Source organism: Delphinus delphis, chromosome 17, assembly GCF_949987515.2.
Source record: "Delphinus delphis chromosome 17, mDelDel1.2, whole genome shotgun sequence".
NCBI classification, from domain to species: domain Eukaryota; kingdom Metazoa; phylum Chordata; class Mammalia; order Artiodactyla; family Delphinidae; genus Delphinus; species Delphinus delphis.
Window position 1 is genome coordinate 13,201,276 of NC_082699.1, and position 13,442 is coordinate 13,214,717.

Here is a 13,442-nt window from a genome sequence, read left to right on the forward strand (position 1 = left end):
ATTCCTAGTTTATTAGTTTCCATCTTTGCCAATCTCTCTTCCTCCCTCCCTTCCTTTCCTCCTTTCCATCCATCTAAACTTTTACTGAATATGCCAAACACTATCTGGGGACTACGAGAACACAGATAAAAATACAATAGAGCACCTTACTCTCAACTTGCTTATAAATGAAAAGGAAAGACGGGACATCCACAAACAACTGTAATACCCAGCAGTATGCAGTGATGGCTATAAATGACAGAGCGAGCGCTATGGGATCCCGGAGGAGGGAACCATCACAGCTGATTGATGGGGAGCTCTTGCTGGAGGAACCGTGTTCGAAGGGCTCCTGAAAGGCTCGCAGGCACGGGGGAGGGAGAGCTTCCCCAGAAATATGTGCTGCCTGGACAAAGGTGCGGAGGAAGAGAGGTAGTGGTGATGGAGATTGTTCACAGTGTTAAGAGGAAAAAGAGGTCTACCTGCAGGGCAGCAGCAGGAACGAACGGTAACTGTGCCCTCCAAGGCTCAGTTCCAGCCGTGTCACCTCGGTGCTGACTCTCCACAGTGGTTCTCAAACTTTAGCTTAAATCACCTGGAGGGCTCCCTGTAGCCGGAGCTGCTGGGCCCACCCCCAGAGTTCCTCAGGGCGGGGAGGGTGTGGCCTGCATATTTGCATTCCTAACAAGTTCTCAGGTGATGCTGATGCTGCCGGTCCAGAACCGTGGTCCCCGTCCAGGGACCAAACAGGCTCCCACCCCACTTTGCTGTTTCCCATGGGGAAATTTCTACCCTGAGATATTCACATGGCTCCTGGTCTCACTTTACTCTTCTCATGACACCGTTTATCCCCTCTCTACGCTTTAACTATCTTCATAACCTTTATCAGAACTTAACACCATGGTTTATTACTTTTCTGTCATCCCATTAGGATGTAAATCCCAGGAGAGACGATTTCATTCACTAGTGCCTCAAGCAGTGCTATATTCTGAGCACCTAAACTCCTGTGTTCCTAGGACTTAAAATAGTGTTGGGCACACAGTAGGCACTCAATAAATAGTGTTGATTGAATGAATGAGATGTTTTTTAGAAAGGCGAGAGCCAGGATAAGGGACCTTGTGTAGTTTTAGGCAGAAACCACGGAAACAAAGATGACTCAGGATAGAAGCCACATCGCCCCCATCTTGAAAGTAAAGAAAAAGATACATTTCTTTGCTCCTGTAAGTAAAAGGCTTGGGGTTGAGGGTGAGAAGAAGGGAGGGTCAGGTGGATTGGGGGCATGAAGTAATTGGAGAGTTCTTAGAGCAGCTGTTGCGGAGCAACAAACTAGGCTCCTAGGGAAAGAGAGAAAGAAGAAATCCTTAAGTGAGACAGAGGAAACAAGGCAGACTACATTTCTCTCTGGAATACCAATGTGGTTTTCCTCTCAGGTATCATATTAAGATGCTTTTCTACCTGCCATTTGCAGTCTGTTCCCTACTGCTTCTACACAGAGATCTGAAAACTTAGGGAGAAATAGCCTCCCCCATGTGTCTTCATTTTAGGCCCTAAAAGTCAAGGGCTTAGAGTATTTTTTTCAGCAGCAAATTTCTAACTACTCCAAACATTTTGCTACACGGGCTTTTCCCAAATGTCTCAAATCTCCCATATGTTTAGTAATTCTGATGCCGAATATATTGCTATCACATTATCACATACACGTTACATATGTTCCACGGAAACATGATTGACAGGCTACAAGTAGGACCCCAGCCATCTCATGACAAGTCTTTTGTCCTCATTACATTCACAAAAATCACAAGAAGGAACTTAGTAGACATTTAGGCGATTCATATATTAGTCTGATAAGAGGAGGACAGTCTGAAAGGTAGATGGGGAAATGAAAGTATGGCAAATGAGGTCACATGTGCAATGGCTACAGAGTCTGTAGGTGCAAAAATAGACGAGCGTTCTCATCTGGTGATAAGATGTGTGATCCTGTGGAAGTTTCATCTTTCACTGGTTGGTAATCTAAGACTGAAATGCTATAAACATATATGATGTGTGTGTTAAAAAAACAGGTCGAGAAAGAGCAGGAAGACGGTGTGTTGACCTAATATACTTGCATTTCCATTTGGGTTTTTTTTTCCAGTTTAGATTGATGGATTAAAACATATGTATAGCTCATTCACTTTGTTATAAAGCAGAAACTAACACACCACTGTAAAGCAATTATACTCCAATAAAGATGTTTTAAAAAAAATAAAATAAGCCCTCAGGATACAGAGACTACCACTCTTGCCTTTGATGATTCCTAACCTTACCTGGGGATAAGGAATGATAAGTCATCATCGGTACTCTTGGTACTTGGTAAGTGTTTTGAGATGAGGTAGGATGGGTCGACTGGAAAGAGGGAAGAGAAGACTGTACCTCCAGTTCTCAGATAACTGACAGGAGGAGGGAGAGGGATGCCCATTTATTTGATTAAGAAAATCCATTTTCATGGGTCTTTTACTTAATTCACCAGGAAGATAGAAGGTAATGGAAAGGTAATCAATTTTGTAACAGGATGTATCTGCACGAGAGCCTTTCCAACTAATATTCCAGATGTAATAATTTACCTAATATAGTACTTTATAATACGTTTCGATTTACAAAGCACTTTATCGTTTCATTTGATGCTAGAGAAATACAAATGAGTGGCAGTCTTTTCTTTATCCTCTCTTCCATTGCTGTATCATTTCTGCCCTCCTTCTGGAACCATTTTGAGTTCCAGAAGTTGCTCTAACACAAATCTTCAGTTAAACATGTGTTCTTTCTGCTTTCCATTCCAGCTTGGTTTCTCGCTAAACTAGAGGTTAGTGATTCCTGTGTCTGAAGGGACAAAAGAAGAAAGGGAATTATCCTCCTCGAGGGCAGGATGACCCGGCCCCTAGAGGAGAGGCTGTCCAGCAGGAGCCATTACTGTAAAGGCTGGCGGCTGCCGTCAGAACTGTAGTAATGAAAGCAGGAGGGAGGGATGGGGAAGAAAGACCCCCATCTTTCTCTCCTTCTCTGCATTTGCTTCCTGGGAAAGAGTGCCAGACAGAGCTACAGAAGCCCATCTTGCAGGTACAAAGAAAAGAAAGGCAGAGGATGGATGGGGAGATTTCTGACATTGATCTTGCTTGACTTGCTTTATAGCTTCTTAAGGGCTTATTTAAAGGTATACCCTCACCCTTTCATGGAACTGTAACAGACTGAGTGATGAGGGTCCAGGGCGGCATGATCTAGATAACATGAGGAAACATGGGATGATCCTCAAGAAAATCATGGAGCTGGGTTCATGGTTCCTTTACAAACTCATCTCTACCATCAGCTGGGCCCTCAGTAATGCCTGGTGATCCTTCTGAAGGTTCAAGTCATCTCCCTCAGGAACACTTTAAATCGTCTCTCTTTTTATCAGGTTCTCTATCCACTGTCTCTTCTAGGATGAGGACCCTCCACCTACTTTAAAAAGAGAGGGCAGCTAGCTTTTTGTCTCTTCAGAGACCTTACTCCACCATTCTCCCCCTCCCTCTTCTCTACCTATAATCTTGCTATCTTTTCTTATTCCTACCATCTGGCATAAAATATGGCTGTATCTTTCCTAAGAAGTAAAAGCAACCTGATTCAACTCTTCAACTCTAGTTATTGACCCTCCCCCCCACCCCCTTCATGGATAAGCTTCTTAAAATTATGGTCTACACTCGCTACTAATTTCCTCACATCCCATTCATTCCTCAACCTACTGTGCTCTGGTTTTCACTTCTCATTCCACCAAGAGCATTTCTGATGATAACGCAAGTGATTTCCTTAATGGCCAAACCAACGGGCACTACTTTGCAGTACGTGATGTGACTGACCTCTTCCTTCTCGGATCTCTTACATCCCTTTAACTGACATTTCTTGGGTTTCTTATTTTCTCTCTAGGTCTTTCGACTGGTTTCTTCTCTGGCTTTCCCCCGCTATTCTTTTCACGTAGTGAGTGCCTCCTGGGTGCTTCATCCTACACTCAAAGTTTCAAGAAATTCTTTACACATCAGTTACTGGAATCTACATTACAGGCTAGATCTTTCCCTTGAGCTTTACACCCATCTATCCAATCAGGCACTTCATAGGCATCTCAAACCATACACATCCGAGAAAGTACTAACCTTCTCTGCAAAGAGCTCAGTCCTGTTAACTAATCCCGAGAATCACCTTATACTATTTCCTCTTTCTTCTCCCCTTTGGTTATCTAATTGTGAAAATTCCACCACCTAAACATTTTTTTTTGTAAACATACATTTTATTTTTTTACTTTTTAAAATTATGTGTATGTTTTGAGTCTTCTTTTTCTTTAATTTTATTTATTTATTTATGGCTGTGTTGGGTCTTCATTGCTGCCTGCAGGCTTTTCTCTAGTTGCAGCCTAAACATTTCTTTAATTGGTTTACCTACTTTCCCTTCAATTGTTACTACCAGAAGCCAGGCTCTGCTGTGTTACCATGGTCACCATAATATCCCAGTCTTCTTGCCTCCAAATCTTTAGCCCTCAATCTTCCCTCCTCAATGATGGTAGAGGGAATTTTCCTCAAAAAAAAATCTAATGATCTAAATTCCCTGGTGAAAATGCTTCATCAGCACCCAGTCACCTTTGGGAGAAATCAGGACTCCATACTATGGGGCCATAAGGTGATTCATGACCTTGAAGCCTTACCTCATCTCTCCTTACTCCCACCAGGAGAATGCCCTTTACTTTAGCCATGCTTAATTGTTCTGATTTTCTAGCCTTGACAAGCTCTCTCACCTATAGTTCTTTGCGCATGTAATTTATTTCCTGTGTCTGGAAAACCTTAACCTGAGTTCTACTTGTTCTTTTTGACTGAGGTGAGGCTCATGTCCTTTAAGTACCAACCATCTAAAAGAAAAATGTAAAGTATCTTGCATATTTAATAATCCACCCAAATTTCTGTTTTTTTTTTTTTTTTTTTTTTGGTACACGGGCCTCTCACTGTTGTGGCCTCTCCCGTTGCGGAGCGCAGGCTCCGGATGCACAGGCTCAGCGGCCATGGCTCACAGGCCCAGCCGCTCCGCGGCATGTGGGATCTTCCCGGACCGGGGCACGAACCTGTGTCCCCTGCATTGGCAAGCACACTTTCAACCACTGCGCCACCAGGGAAGCCCTGCTTGTCCTTTAAGATTCATCTTGCAACCAAGAAGCCTCTTTGCCCTCTCTCCACCCTTCAGTCTGGATTAATCACCCTCTCCTGCACTTACCCAGCTCCAAGAGTTTTCTCTAAGGGCACAGCGATCCCAGAGCTGGAATTGTTTGTTTACTTGCCCGAGTACTCATTATGCTGCGCACATGGACAGTTCTTTCATCTCTGTAGTCCCAGACTAGCAGAGGGCCAGATCCCCTACAAATGTTTATAGAAATGAAATGAAATCCCCCCTCATTAAACGCTTCTCAGCCTTGCCAACTCACTTTACTTCACCCCCAACAAGTCTAGGGAATAGAAAAGAGTAAGAAGTTTTCTGGATTCACCAGAGTGTTGTTAAAAAAAAAAAAAAAAAAAAAAAAAGAGCTGTGAACTTGGCTGACCTGGACTTTCATCCCAACTCCACCATCAGCTCTGCAAATCCTTTTTCCTTTCTGGAGTTCCGCTTCCTTAGGTATTAAATAAAAGGATTGGACTATGATTTTTTTTTTTTTTGGTCTCCTTCAGTTCTGATGCTCTGACTTTAAAAGACCATGTACAGAATAAAAATGCACACTGTTATATCAGCTTGAAGTGCAAAATTCTGAGTGCCCATTTGGGTGGATTATTTCTTTAGGAGAACCGAGTGGAAGGAAGAATGGGTTGGCATTCATTAAATATAAGAGTGACCACAGAGAGAGAGAGAGAGACTGCTAATTATTTCACAGTACGTTCCTCCAGATCCGGCCATTATTTCCTAGCCTCCCTTGCAGCTGAGGGCATCTAACTGATTCTGGCCAGTAAGGAGTGATGTTTGAACTTCTGGACTGTGCTTTTAAAGGAAAGAGGAGTGACCATCCCTTTCCACTTTCCTGCTGGCTGGACTGCAGAGCTGGAAGACTCCTTCCTAACAAATTTGGGAGATGAGTGTTGAGCACAGCAGAGGTATAGGGCAGAGGGAGCCTGATTCTCTGGCACCATCAACTATACCAGTTTTGGATTTTTCCATGAGAGAGAAGTAAATTTCTCATTTAAGCCATTGAATTTTGGGGTCTTTGTTCTAGCAAAAAAAGTGAAAGAAAAACAAAACAACCCAACAGTATCCTTAATAACATAGATATCAAAATAAGAAAATGTTTTACTATTTTCAAAGTGTGCTGAGAAAAAGAACAAAGATGGTAATTTTATTGAAGAAACCCTTTAGAAATTTGCTTCAACCTTTAATAAGAAAACTTTAAGGAAACTTACTGTACTACGAAGAACCAGATCCTAAAGCTTCATATTCTGCATTCTGCTTTATCATAAAGAAGTTAACGCCCAGGGGCAGGTTGGGAAGGCATTTATTTGGCAAAGCAAATTCTAGTCCTATATTCTAGTTATTTACCGATTGATCATAATGAAGACTCTAAAACGACAGAAGTTTTAATTTTCCGTCCGGTAACTCCACGTATAAAGACAGAAAACATAATGCCTTTGTAGCTTGCACAATCTAGGCTGTGAAGTCATGAACCATTAACATCCTTCACTGCTTTTCACAGGGTGGAAGTGATTAGGCTTAATGGCATTACCCAGAAAGTATCCTGGCGCCGTAAAATAAAAGCTCCATCATCAGACTGGGCTCCAAGGGAAACGCTCCTCCTTCCACCAGCTCAGGGGCAGGAGGAATGCTGATCCCTACGGAGTACCGTCTGTCTGTGAGTCCAGGTCAGGGGTGGGAGCTGTAGCACTGTGCATCCTAACAAGCAAAGCTGGAGGTCCCGACACACAACATATGGCAGGGAAGAAAGCTTTTTGTGTAATCAGCTGATAAACAACCCACACTTGGGGGCTGCACTTTGCGCTAGTGCCTAAGGAAAACCGAAAGTAATCTCCCACTAATTAGGGCCAAGTGCTAAAAGGAACTTCCAGAAGACACTAGAGAACTATTGTGTTAACCACAGACCAACTTGCAGGGGCAAAAGTTCAAAAGCAACCTTAGAGCCCACCATACACCCTTCCCAGCGCCTCATGCCTCCACTCTGTATCTATCCTGCACATTTCAATCTATCATTCATGATCCGAGATGCCTCCTCCTTGCTTTAGGTCCTTATTATGAGGAAGGCCTGCCTGCCTTGTTAAAGATGAGCAAGGCTGAAGCTCTCTATTCTCTGATTAACAGGGGAGTTTCAGGGCTGAGGAGAGTGAAACAGAGACAGAGGAACCAGAGTCTGATTAGAGAGGCCTTGAGGGCCTGGCAGAGAATGGATTTGCTGGGTTTGTCAATAGGTAGCCAAAGTAGATCTTCGAGCCAGAGAGTAACACAACAGAAGTCTTAGAGCATCAGTCTGAGAAAGGACTATAGGAAGGTAGATCAGCTAGCAGAAAGTTACCTCAACCTAGGCTGAGATAAAGACGTCCTAAATATGGCTCGTGGCTATTACAAAAGAGAGGACAGGTAGGATTCTTTTTAGGGGTATGGAAAGAACTAGAGATAAGCTTGCTCTTTAAGAAAGAAATAAGATGCAGGGCAGAAATAGAGACACAGATGTAGAGAACAAACGTATGGACACCAAGGGGGAAAGTGGCGGAGGAGGGAGTGGTGGGGTGAATTGGGAGACCGGGATTGACATGTATACACTAACATGTATAAAATGGACAAATAAGAAACTGCTGTATAAAAAATAAATACAATTCAAAAAACAAAGAATGAAATAAGAGGCTAGTTGAAGACCTAAAGTAGAGCTCATTAAGGAAACAAACACAGTGGAGAATAAACAGGCTGACACCACAATTTGCCAGACTGAAAGGGGTACACTGCCAGTTACTACCCCGGAACAGCAGGTGCAGACCAGGACAGTCCCTGGCAAGTGAGGATTCATGGCCATCCGATCTGAAAAGAGCTTTAACCACCAACATAGACGGTAACTCTCAGCTCATCTCTTGTGCTCTAGCCCTAGGCTTCCAGAAGTTCAGAACATTCCAAGGAAGCCACCATCAGAGGGCAAAAGACTTAAAAGCTTCTGTTGAGAGATGGAGGGGACTAGCTAGAGAGGTAAAGGTGGAAGACGGGATGACGTCCCTGAAGTCAAATCTGTTCCCGAGTCCGTGTATTTCTCAGTCCTCTTCAGTGTCACATCCAAATTTGGGGCCTCTTTGCTTACAGGATTTCGAGGACCAAACTGCCTTAAGAAGTCTTATTTCCTTCAAGTCTAATTCCTGGATCTCCATGTCCCGTTCTCATGGATGACTAGTGAACTTGACAAATAACTGGGGTGTGGGGGGGGGATGGCAGGATGGGGGACAGGGATGGGGGTGGGTACAGCACGGACACTGGCTAATCAGGATGCAGCAGCGGGCAAGTGGGCTGTGACCAGCCTGCACACGCCTATGCTCATGGGGAAGAGGCCAGTCACTGGAGCTTCTCCCCGAGAAAGAAAAGAGAAGGCAACAGGTCTCCACCAAACGCAGGGCTGGAGAGGAAGGAGGAGTCCGGGAGGCCTCGCAGGCAGACCCACAGCACCAGGGGGTTCTGTCCCCCGGAGCAGCTCTGGTGGCAGAAAGTCTGTGTTCTCTCCACCCGCAGCCCAGGTACCTGAAGGCTGGGTGACCGGAATAGGGGAGGCCTGGGAAGGGATTTCTACCCTCCTTCTTGGTGCCTAGATCTCTTTTAACGCTCCCACAGTAGGCTGCTCATCCCATACAGCACTCAAGCACTGTGTACATCTTACTATCATGTGTGGGGCTGCTTTCTTTGCTAAACTGCAAGCTCTCAGAGGGCCTCAGCTCTGCTGACCAATGCTCTGGGCACAAGTAGGCACCGGAATAATACTCACTGAAGGAATGAGGCACACGCCCATGGCCACTTTCTGTGCTATCAGGGTGGAAAGACCGCTAAGTGCCAAGAACCACGCAATACCCATGCTATTGCATTTAATCCCCACAACTTGGCAGGGAAGGTTCTAATATTGTCTCCATGTCTCAGGTGAAGAAATTGAGGCTCAGAGAGGTTAAGGAACTTACCCAAGGTAACAGAGCTACTAGGTGTGGGAAAGCAGAAATCGAAAGCCAGGCAGTTGAACTTCAGGACTTATCAACATTATACATGAAGCAAGTACCAAATAAGTGGTTCTTGAAGAATCAGAGCCACTTTGGTTCTTCAGCATTGCCAGCATTTATCGTGTCACTGGCTTAGATCTCCTTTACCATCACTAGAAAAATCTACCCTAATTTCATGTAAAGCCGAAGATCCTTATTTTTTGCCCTCAGGATCACAGTATAATAAATAACTAGGTCTGCTTCCAGGAATACGAGGAGACGAGGGAAAAGGAGAACACAGAGTGACATCTGCCCTAGTCAGAGTCTCATTCACTGATGTTTGTTTATCATCAAAATGTTTGACGTGCATTTGCAGCCCCTGAAGCCTGCTTACAGAGTATCAATAAATGTTATTTGATGTCAAGTTATTTCCCACACTTAGCTTCATTCCTTTCCTATGTATTTTTAAATCTTCCTTGTGTGTAATTTGATGTAGTTATCCAAAAAGATATTCATTTTTGTCAGATTTTCCTTGTAGTCTCTACATTTTTATCATGAGATGCTTAAACCTGCTGTTTCCCAAGCACCTATGATACAGCTGGTACCACGCAATCGTTACCAGTTTGTGCAGAAAGAAGACTAGGCTCATTAGATGCTCTCAGGAAGCACGTTGGTCTGCCCTGAGTGTTCTGGTTTTTGTCCATGCTCAGAGTCTTGCAAATGATAATCACTTATTATTATATTCAACCAAGACTTACAAAAATATATTTTTAACAAAAATGCAAGAAATAGGGCTGCTTCATAATTACTACCAACACCACCAAAACAAATTACTTAAGGGACAAAAATGAGGGTTTAGAATGAAAAATTTGTATGGGCAATAAAAATAATGCTCAATACTACTCTACCAGGTCATTCCACCAGGTTCTTAGCTAGACTTGCAGAAAGTAGTTTCTGGGGAAGTAGAGCAAAATAATCCCAAACCTAGGCAGCATTTCTGTCTTTGGTGATGAGAGAATGACATGTATCTAATGAAGGGAAGGTAAAAATCCCCCATTTTCGACGGTGAGTATGCTCTGAAACCTCTCTGGTTTTGGAGAAGCTCTCCTGTGATGGACAGGGAAGGCTCCCTTCAGTGTCTCATGTTTCATCTTTTTCTTCCAACTTTCAGTCACCTTTCATTTGTACATTTGGGACTAACTTATTAGGTAGCAGCCAAAGAGAAAATGGCAACTATTACTTTCTTTGCAGAACAACAGAAAAGGTAGTGCAACTTCGTCCACAAAGATTCCAAATTCTGTAAGAAAAGGCCGCCGCCTTCGGCCTCGTTTCTTCTAAGTGGCGTTTAGGGAAGTGTGCACACCTGCTCCCCTGAAACAGGCCTGGTCACTTACCATTGATGAGGGCCACACACTGAAATCGTTATGGTCGGGGCTACCTCTGAGCAGAGGAGCGAGGTCCTGCATCGCACGGGCGCATCTAAATCCGTGATATGTTTATCACAGGCCTGACATCCATTAAGAGTCGGAGTAAACGCCTCCACACCTTGGCCCGCACCGTCAGTCACTAAACACGTTTTCCTTACCCAGGGCTCCGAGGGGAGACTGTGTGTCCAGGAGACGTAAAAGCAGTCCTCAGATGTTAACTCCTCTGTTTCTCCCGGGAACACCGGGGTGGAAAATTTGGGGATTGTATTACCATCCATAGCCCTTATCCCCACCAACACCTCCACCCCCATCCTGCGTCCCCTTAAACTGAGGGAACAATTTCCTCTGTAAGTACTGTATTCAGGGGAACTCTAAAGCAGTGCCCAGATTCTTCAGGAGAGAAACAGAAACAATTTTCTTTTCCAGGATCACACTTATAAATCCTTCTCTACACGATTCCTAGAAAGAACAACTTTGCTTCAACACCTGGCCGTCATTCAGATGGATATGAAAGTTTTCCTCAACTGGCCATAATTGAGCAACTGCAGTCTATTTAAAAAGATTTAAGGGGAGGGCGAAGGGTAAGCTGGGACAAAGCCAGAGAGTGGCATAGACATATACACACTACCAAACGTAAAATAGATAGCTAGTGGGAAGCAGCTGCATAGCACAGGGAGATCAGTTCTGTGCTTTGTGTCCACCTAGAGGGGTGGGATAGGAAGGGTGGGAGGGAGACGCAAGAGGGAGGAGATATGGGGATACATGTATAGCTGATTCACTTTGTTATACAGCAGACGCTAACACCACATGGTAAAGCAATTATACTCCAATAAAGATGTTAAAAAATAAAATAATAAGCTACAAGGATATATTGTACAGCACAGGGAATAGTCAATATTTTATAATAACTTTAAATGGAGTAAAATCTCTAAAAATTTTGAATCACTATGTTGTACACTTGAAACTAATATAACATTGTAGGGCTTCTCTGGTGGTGCAGTGGTTCAGAATCTGGCTGCCAGTGCAGGGGACACGGGTTCGAGCCCTGGTCCGGGAAGATCCCACCTGCTGCAGAGCAAGTAAGCCTGTGCACCACAATCACTGAGCCTGCGCTCTAGAGCCCGAGCCGCGCAACAAGCCACCACAAATGAGAAGCCCGCGCACTGCAGGGAAGAGTAGCCCCCGCTCGCTGCAACTAGAGAAAGCCGGCATGCCGCAAAGAAGACCCAACACAGCCAAAATTAAATAAATTTAAAAAAAGAAACAACTAACATTGTAAATCGACTACACCTCAACTAAATAAATATTTTTAAAATAAGAAAAAAAAATTAAGACCCTGGTTTTCCTCCTGTGTAGAAAGGAATTGAACTAGAGGAGCTATTTAAGGCTCTTCCAGCCCTAAAATACAGGAATGCCGTAATTTCCAGATTCAGAGAACGACCCCTTGCAAATTCGAGCAAAGCACTCGCTGCATATTTCGAAGCAACTCTTCAGGATAATAGGACATGCGCAGTCCCAGCCGCTTTACACGCAGCCCCGTGCCTCGTTATGCGAAGCAAACACAAAGCGTGCTGACCCACAGAGCGGGGAAATACAAATGGTTTTCCCCTTCTGTGTTTCTCCCTTCAGAAAAACACCCATAATTTTACAGTTGGCTACGTTTATTCTTATTTTGAGTTGACTCATTTGCATCGCTCAGGTTAGAAAGTCTAATAACCACTCTGTAAGCTAACAAGCACTCAAAAAAAAAAATGCCCACACGATTTTTAATCACTGGTGAATTTCCACCCACGGCTTCTGCATACAATCCTAAAGGGGAAGCTTTAGTTTTCAGGTCACAATTCACGCGTCACAACAGCATCCTTCCTGCCGAGCAACCACCAAGGCAAATACTGCACATACTGACCACCGCTATTCCAAAGACAGAATCCCCATCAACAGTGGTCCACGGCTGAGGTTGGCACGTCATAAACAGTATGAGAAACTAGACTTGCGTCCACCACATTCTCTCCAAAGAGCCAGGGACTGCATATACATTTAACGTTAGGTGACCAGGAAAGCATACAGATTCTACATACACAGAGTCTACGGACCAGAGAAAGTGAGGCACACTTGGGCGCATACCAGCCCCCTGACCGGAGTCCAAGCTGATCGGGACATGAGAGCCTCTCCACTTACCCCGCATAGCGGCTGCTGTAAAGATGGCTGTGTCCTGGGTGCAGAATCTTCAAAAAGAGCAAGCAGAGAGGCAGAAAAGCAGCTCTCTGGCTCCTGGGCTTCCCGAGGAACTCCATAGTGCGAGGATGAGAGGGGCTGAAAGTTCTTCCTGCAGTCACAGCCACCCGAGGCTGGAGGGTGGCTCCCAGCGCGCCCTCCACACAGCTCACGGTCCCTGGGAAAGCGTGGGGAGAGGGCTTAGGAGGGAGCAAAATGTGACACTTCTTTCCAGCCTCAGAGGAAAGAAAAAAAAAGTTCAAGCAGCTGAGGGAGGGAAGTTGCTGTTCAGACTTGGTCTTGGGACGAGAAGCAGCAGCTTCTGCCCACACACAGCCCTGCCCAGCCCCGCGCTGAGCTCCAGGCTCCCCTCGAAGGGGCTGGGCCTCCCCGTGCTGACTCACCGCAGGGGTTTGCTGGGTGTCGCTTCATTAGGGTAACTCCTCTTTTTGTCCTCTTGTTTTTCGGGGCTTTTTTTTTTTGGCTCTTCAAATTTAGGCCCCTAACTTTTTTGGACAACCTTCCTGCTACCCTAATTGCAAAAGACTTGTTTGAGGATGAGCTAAACACGCAGGCATAGAACATTCCAGGCTTCGTGTTTTGATCTACCATGGCAAATTTCTACAGGGAG

The 13,442-nt window shown here is 44.6% G+C and overlaps 1 protein-coding gene across 1 annotated transcript in view; it reads right to left on the minus strand.

Moving 5' to 3' along the window:
- The window catches only part of CPA6 (carboxypeptidase A6), a 263,083-nt gene extending 250,155 nt beyond the window's left edge, over positions 1-12,928 (minus strand). Inside the window, exon 1 of the mRNA XM_060035168.1 lies at positions 12,776-12,928. Within this exon, the coding sequence (XP_059891151.1) occupies positions 12,776-12,891 (116 nt within the window). The 5' untranslated portion in view covers positions 12,892-12,928. The remainder of the gene's footprint in view (positions 1-12,775) is intronic.
- Between the last annotated feature and the right edge of the window lie 514 nt (positions 12,929-13,442).